This window comes from Echiichthys vipera (assembly GCF_963691815.1).
Source record: "Echiichthys vipera genome assembly, chromosome: 18".
Lineage (NCBI taxonomy): Eukaryota > Metazoa > Chordata > Actinopteri > Perciformes > Trachinidae > Echiichthys > Echiichthys vipera.
The window spans coordinates 2,102,769-2,110,703 of NC_139843.1; the positions used below are offsets into that span (position 1 = coordinate 2,102,769).

A 7,935-nucleotide genomic window follows, 5' to 3' on the forward strand; every position below is an offset into this window, starting at 1 on the left:
GGGAGGGCGCTGAGTACTCGGGATTCCACGTTTGTACTAAATCAATAACTCCATGAAAAAATACAGAAATAAATAAATGAAAAAATATTATCAGAAATAAATAAATGCTGAAATAAATAAATACATTTAGAAATACATAAATTAATGAATACATAAATAAATGCTGAAATAAATGAATAAATACAGCAATAAATACATACATGAATACAGAAAATAAATAAATAGCTGCTAAAATAAATAAATAAATTCAGAAATAAATAAATGAGAATCTCTGCCTCAATAACATGACAAAGAAAAACTGAAATTATTAAATGTTGGTGAATACAATTGTAGAAACAGTCTTTTTATTCATTTTTTATTTTAGTTATTTATTTATTATTTATTGTTAATTTATTGGATTATTTATTTTTAAATATCTGCATTTATTTATTTTTATTTATTTATACTTTTATCCATGATTTAGTTAATTTATTGCAGCATTTTTTATTTATTTGTGATTTATTTATTTGTATTCATTTAGTCCTGTTTTTTCCCCCCGTACCTGCTGCAGAGCTGTCGTTCGCCTTTTGTGTGTCCCTGCTCGGACGCCGTCCTTCCTGGTGTGGGTGTGGACACGGAAAATGGCGGATCAGCTGTTGTAGTCCGCGGAGTTCCCTCAGAGAAGAAGACGCGTTTTTAATGGTTCCCCCCGCGGCTCAGAGTCTGGAGCTGTGATGCTGAGTCACGATGGGAAACCTGTTCGGAAAGAAGAAACAGACCCGAGTGACAGAGCAGGACAAGGCGGTTCTGGTGAGTGTCACAGCGGGCTAACGCTAGCAGCTAACTGCTAACGCTAACTGCTAACGCTAGCTGCTAACTGCTAACGCTAACTGCTAACGCTAGCGGCTAACGCTAGCGGTTAACTGCTAACGTTAGCGGCTAAAGCTAGCAGCTAGCTGCTAACGCTAGCGGCTAACTCAACGGGCGATGTTTACCTTAGTCACGCCGAACTGCGTTCAAAAACAAGCTACTTTACCTTACTTTTACCTTACACAGCAGGTTTATTCAACATAAATTCACAACTTCAGCACTTTATAAGTCTCTCTTCAATTCGGCATAAACATAATAGCAACTATACTTTTAATTTGTGGTGTTTTTGATTATTTCCTTTATGATTCTGCCTTTAAACTGCACCATTGACTGTTTGAAATCCTTAAACAATTGATTTTTAAGGTTGAGTTTCGCATAAAGTTTTTGTGATTTTAGGGTTTTTATGCTGTTTTCCTTTAATGTGTCTGTAGAAAGCTGTCAGTAAACAATAACATCTGATATAATGTGATGAAGAAGTGCATAAAGTCACAATGTTTACTCTACAATAGAAAGAAATAGAAAATATACTTTAAATTTCTGGTGTTTTTGATTATTTCCTTTATGATTCAGCCTTCAAACTGCAACATTGACTGTTTGAAATCCTTGAAAACTGTTGATTTTAAAGGTTTTTATGCTGATTTTATTACAAACAAGTGTTGTGTTTTCACCCTTCTGTAGAAAGCTGTCAGGAAACAATAACATCTGATGTAATGTGATGAAGAAGTGCATAAAGTCACAATGTTTACTCTACAATAGAAAGAAATATCAGATATGTCAAATATACTTTTAATTTGTGGTGTTTTTGATTATTTCCTTTATGATTCTGCCTTTAAATCACATGATTGACATCGTTCTTATTAATGTTTTAAAGGTTTGATTTTGAATAAAGAGCCTGTTATTTAATGCTGAGTTTCTTACAAACACGTGAAACTTTGTTGTGCTTTCCTTTAATGTGTCGCCTTCTGTAGAAAGCCGTCAGGGAAAGAAATGTTTTTAGCACAATAACATTTAATTTAAGTGCAATAATCCGTCACTATAAAGGTGCTTCGCAGCTGTAAGAGCAGGAGAAGCTTTCACGAGACGCTTGAAGCTTCTTTTATTAGGAGAGGAAACGATCTTTGAGCTGGTGTTAAGTTTGAAGTGTGTATGCGTGTAAATGTCTACTGTGCGTATTAAAGGTGTGTGTGTGTGTGTGTTTTCTCATCATGGCAGCAACTGAAGCAGCAGAGAGATAAGCTGAGGCAGTACCAGAAGAGGATCAACCTGCAGCTGGAGAAGGAGCGGCTTCTCGCCAAGCAGCTGCTGAAAAATGGCAAAAAAGAGTGAGTCAGCAAAACGTCCGTACAAACGCACAGAGGGAGGGTCACTGACGAGCTCCAGCCCACCTGAACCCCCCCCCCCCCCCCCCCCCCCCTTCACTTACACCAGAATAACTGTGGCTCTAGTTTTTTTCTCTTATAACACGACAATTAATGTGATCATTGCACCAGATCCAGTTTGTTCCCCTGAAAAGAGTCTTTCAGAGCTTTAGGAGCAAAGTTCACTCACTAACTATGCTAACAGCCGGATGTGGCTAACAGTGATTAGCTCGGGGCAGCACGTTGAAGGCATTCAAAGGTCTTTTTTAACCACTAATGCTGCTGAAAATAACAGCAAACCTCTGCAGCAGCATGAGAAGAGTCCCTACACACACAACAAAGCAGCATCAGCGTAGTTAGTGAAGCCAGAGTTTATTAAAGAGTGTTTTAAAGACTTACCTACTGGCCCCTGTACCAGCTCCTCTCATAGTAAAGTCCATTACAGTGGAAGGAGCCCATTGGTGCTTTGTTGTGTGTGTAGGGACTCTTCTCATGCTGCTGCAGAGGTTGGCTCTTATTTTTATATCGTATCTCTTTTAACGTGATTTTAATGGAAAAAGTGAAATAATCATTTTCAGTATCTGTGTTTGTAGAGAAATGTGATTTACCCCGACTGTGAGGGGCTGGAGAAGCTCCAACAGGGACTTGGAAAGTGTTTGAAAAGTGCTGTACGAACTCTGTAGTTTACACACGAAGCAAAGTGTCTCCATGGGTTAGTTGATGTGTGTAAGTGCTGAAACGACCGTAGGATGATTTTACGCCTGAATTACGCTTTAACCCCTTTTTAGACAGCTGCAGAAACATCATAGGTTGGATTCTGTAACATCAAAACATTGATATTTTATGGTAACTTCCTCCATTTGTGTCCTAGAGTTGATGGTTTATTTCTTCTCCCTTCGTCTTTCTCTTCAACAACAAACCGAGTCCCGGTTTTCTCGCCCGTTGTTCTTCAGCGTTCTGACTTGATTGTGAATGTCTTGAATGTCTTTTGTGTTGAAACAGAAAAGCGCTGCTCTTGCTGAAAAAGAAGCGTTACCAGGATCAACTTCTCGACAAGACGGAGAACCAGATCGGCAACCTGGAGCGCATGGTGAGTGACGGAGGCTGGGGTTAGACCGACGCACGGCGTGCCCCCCCCCCCCCCCCCGCAGAGGCTCAAACCAACACCGCCTCTCTTTTCTGCGTGTTTTCAGGTTCAAGACCTGGAGTTCGCCCAGATCGAGATGAAGGTCATTCAAGGGCTGAAAGCAGGAAACGAATGTCTGAAAAAGATGCACGAGGTAGGCGACGTCACGTCCTGTGTGACGGTCCCAGCGTCCGCCTGTGTCCCTGTTGACTGACGCGTGTGTTTCCCTCGTTAGGTGATGTCTGTAGAAGAAGTCGAGCGGATTTTGGATGAAACCCAAGACTCCATCGAGTACCAACGGGTAAGTCTCTTAGTTCTTCACCTTTTTTAACTCTTGTTCTCTCCTCGGGGCAAAAAAGGCCATTTTTTTATTATTATGTGATCATTTTGGCGGTTACAGTTTTTGGCATTTTGGTAAAAACTCTTATTTTTAGCCAAATATGTGAAATCCACTGTTTTTCTCTCTGACATATTACAAACATTTATACATATTGCATAGGTTTATACTCACATTTTGCTCCCTTTGGTACCGTCCAAGCACAAAAACAATGCTTTATAATCCTTATATATAATTTTTTCTCAGATTTCTTTTCCTAAATCTCTTAAACAACTTCAAACCTGCTCAAAACCACCAAACGTTCAGTCATTGGATGACAGTTTTATTGTTTCAGTGACTCATCACCAAAAACCCCCACAAAATATGAAATATTTTCCATATAATAAATATTAGGAAGATGAAAACTTTGTTGGTGATTAGAGTCTTGATTTTGCTGAAAAACGCACAAAAACTGCTAAAAAATCCTCAAGCATCAATATTTTTACCTGAAATCGATCAATCCAATTTGTTGCTAATCTTTGACACATAAGACTCTGATCACCAGCAAAGTTTCATCAACCTACTGTTTATTATACGGAAAACAATTCATCTTTTGTCTTTTTTAACCAAATAATTCAAAATTAAAATCATTAAACTGGCATTTGAAGACATAAAATCCCCAAAATGATTAAATATTTGTTCATTTTGATCAGGGGCAAGTTTTTTTTTGAGGATTTAAGCAAAAAAAATCTGAAAAAAACTTGATCTGAGGATTTTATGGCAGTTTTTGTGCGCAGACGTTTTCAGCCCCAGACCAGCGTTGGTAAATCTGAGGGAAGCGTGAGGGTTAAAGGTCGTGTATTAATCCTTTTTGACAGTTTGATCTGTAACTTAAAATTAAGAGCTGCACCAACTTCCTCAGTTGGCAGCGACAGTTGGGTTTGGGGCGGTTCCTTTACTTCAGTTCTGCCAACAGATGTTTCTAATCCGTACAATATGAAGCTGCTGTTGCTCACAGAGAACTTTCCGTCTCTCCGCAGCAAATCGACGAGATGCTGGCCGGCTCTCTAACACAGGAAGATGAAGACGCTGTGCTGGCGGAGCTGGAGGCCATAACTCAGGTGGGTGCAACCATCAGCGTCACTCAGCTTCTTCTGTGGATTCACTCGTGTGTGTGTGTGTGGAACTGAAATGAGACATTAGAGCCTCGTAGGAGCGGCTCGACCCTCCGTGTGTCACTCTTCATTCTCCGCTCTGTTCGCGCTCTCAGGGAGACCTGGAGCTTCCAGAGGTTCCCGAAGACGAGCTTCCAGAAGTCCCAGAGGCCACAGAGGAGCAACCAGGTGGGTTCCCTCACATGCTTTTAGTTTGTCTCCGATTCCTCTCTGACCTCTGACACCAAACGTCCTCTCGTGTTGTCCTGATCATGTTCCAGCTGCATAATATCTCAGTGTGCACGCTGTCGTTTCAATGTGTGTACGATGTTTATGTGTGTGTCCGGCTCTTTTGTGCTCGTCTGGCCCAGTTCTAGTAGATAGCGTTATGTCCACAGTAGCCTCAAAGGTGGATCTATAGTTTCTCTACAAACCTGTTCTAGTTTGAGAAGGGGTTGTTGACTCCACCACCTTTTCTTATCCTTTCTTTCAGCGCGGGAGCGTCCCAGAAAGAAGGAGGCGCGAGAGATGCTCGCTGCGTAGGAGCGCGCCTCACCTCCCTCTGGATCTCCTCCACACTCCCACACTAACACACGACCACACAAACATTTAGCCGGAGGACTGTCCCTCCTTCAGAGCCCTGTGACCAAGCGACAGCAGCCTCTCTCAGACACCGGCGCCTCCTCCATATCATCCAGCCCCCGCCGCACGCCCACGCGTGAAGGGCAGTGGGGCGGCTTCACCGCGGAGCCCTCGACTCACCGCAGAACCACAAAGACCTGTGAGATCAGATACCTGTGCCTAAGATTTTGTTCGATTGGTGTTCGCCACTCAATCATTTTACACACACTGACTTCACCCTAATGCGTGTTTGTGTTAGTCATTGTGAACAGTCAGCTCACACGAATGACCCCCAGACTCACTGTGTGTGTGTGTGTGTGTCCTCTCACTTATGATGCTTTGGTGAGTGAAATTTGATTTGTGATGCTCAAAAGCAAAACTTCACTGCAGGAGTTCTGTTCTCGCTCTGAAGCCCAGTTCAGACCAAAGATTCTCAACAACACAGCAGCGGTGTGAGCCGACCCGACCCGTCTCGTCTGGACTCAAACCTGCTGATGTCGTCTCCTGAGCCCTGCTCGTCAAGTCTCCAGCAGCTGCTTTTAGAACAAAACACACGTCACCTGTTTCAACAGCCAATCAGGTCTGAGCAAAGTCCGCTGGTCAAGTCACTGAGAGACTGTCAGCTGGTTGAAAAACGGCGTGCTTGCGTGTGCGTGTGAGAAAAGAGACGGAGCGAGAGAGAGAGGGCCGAGCGAGCAATACAATAAATAAGGAGAGCGAGCGCCGCAGCGAATCAGAAAAACAATGTTAATTTAACCGTTTCATCTCTATAGAAACGCAGCTGCAGCGAGTTTCTCACTACCTCTGTCCTCAAAAGGCTGAGAAGTCGCAGGTTAGAGCAGAAGTGCAGAGAGGCGTTGCTATGGAGACGATCCACCGTCTGGCCTCGTCTCTCTGGTGTGAACTGGCAGGTTTCAGAACGCTGCAAGTTTCAACTCGTCTCGTCGTGAATCTTTGGTCTGAACGGGACTTTAGGCTCCAAGTGAAAAGTTCTTTACTCTCGTCAAAGCTGAGAAAACGCCGCAGCTCTAAGAGTCGGGTGATGTTTGTGTTTCTGCGTGAAAGTGAAAAAATAACGGTTGGAAAACAACGCCCCCACTTTAAAGCAGGTGCGACGTGAGGGATTTAAGACGTTCTCACGATGTCCCAGTGAAGTTGAGACTTTAACAAAGACGACGCCCAAAAACAAGCTCACTCGTTCTGTTTGAATGTCACAGTTGCCGTGGATACCTGATTGACAGGTGTCTGTGTAGCCCCGCCCTAAAGCGCCCCCTGCTGTCTGGTCTGTTTTACAGCTTTAAGTGACCATTGACTTCACTTCACAGACCTGAAGGTTCGTCCATCTTTGTTATCTTTAGCTCTACATCACCCCGCTCATTACACGGCTTCTCACTGAGTAAAGGAATATTCTGGACCTCCCCGCTGTTCTCGACACACCCTGAAATGTTGAATGAAGTACCCAAACGTTTGCGTGAGCATCTGTTTTCCCCCAGCCTGACCCCCTCTGGTGCAGCTTAACTCGTCTAATTCCCTGCTCCCCTTGTGGATGAGTCGAGTGTCATTGGAGAAAGGGCTAATCGTGGCGTCTGTGGGCTCTCAGGCAGCAGCTGCTCGTCTCTAACAGGTAATAAACCTGACAGAAGCCAATCTCTCCCCACCGAGTATCATCATCATCATCATCATCATCATCATCGCAGGGGCCTGTAATTGTTTTACTCTGCGTATCAAACCCGCGTTCACTCGTGCAGAGCTGTGTTCAGCTGCAGCAGCAACGATGGCCCACATTTGTTAAGCTTGTGTATCTTTGAAGATCCATCAAACTAATCTGTAAATCAGTTAATCTCACAAACACCGGTGACTAACACGCTCACGCTGCAGTAATTTCATCGGTGCAGCAACAGACCGGGCTCTATTATACCTCTCTCCGTCTCTCTCTCTCTCTCTCTCTCTCTCTCTCTCTCTCTCTCTCTCTCTCTCTCTCTCTCTCTCTCTGTTCTTTTTACAATAAAAGTGTTTTTTAATTACTCTCAAAGTCCCCCTCCTCTCAGACAAGTGTGTTTCTTCTGTTTGTGTCTCTAAAGTGACGACAGCGACTTGTTCCTATCAGAGTTCATCACTGCAGAGGTGTTTTCACTCTGAGACTCTCACATTCAAACGTCTCCAGCAGCTTCAGTTGGTCCGTCACTGATCCGTGAACCAATCAGCCGTCTGATCTGTGAAACCCTGTTGAACGGGGAACGACTCGGACACAACAGCGTCACAGAAAGGTGGAAGCTCCGGCTCAGAGCGGAAAACACACTGAGGGCGCCCTCCCACTGTGCCTCCGTCCCGTGCCCCGTGCTTTAGGGTCCTTGTCCCCCCCTCCAGGCCCGTTTGTACTCACACTACCTGGGCCTCGGAGAATGCTTCTTGCTGCCTATACGTCATCACGCCGTAACACGTCACACGCATTGATGACGTCATGGCGATGCGTGGCTTTGTTTCCAGATCTTTCCGTAGACCTCTGAGTTT

The 7,935-nt window shown here is 43.8% G+C and overlaps 1 protein-coding gene across 1 annotated transcript; it reads left to right on the forward strand.

Moving 5' to 3' along the window:
- Positions 1-607: 607 nt before the first annotated feature.
- On the forward strand, positions 608-7,459 carry chmp6b (charged multivesicular body protein 6b). Its single transcript, XM_083932420.1, has 8 exons — positions 608-789; positions 2,062-2,171; positions 3,210-3,297; positions 3,401-3,487; positions 3,569-3,634; positions 4,690-4,770; positions 4,920-4,992; positions 5,297-7,459. Exons 1-8 carry the CDS (start codon positions 727-729, stop codon positions 5,344-5,346), a joined length of 618 nt encoding a protein of 205 aa, XP_083788546.1. The 5' UTR covers positions 608-726; the 3' UTR covers positions 5,347-7,459.
- The last annotated feature ends 476 nt before the right edge of the window (positions 7,460-7,935 follow it).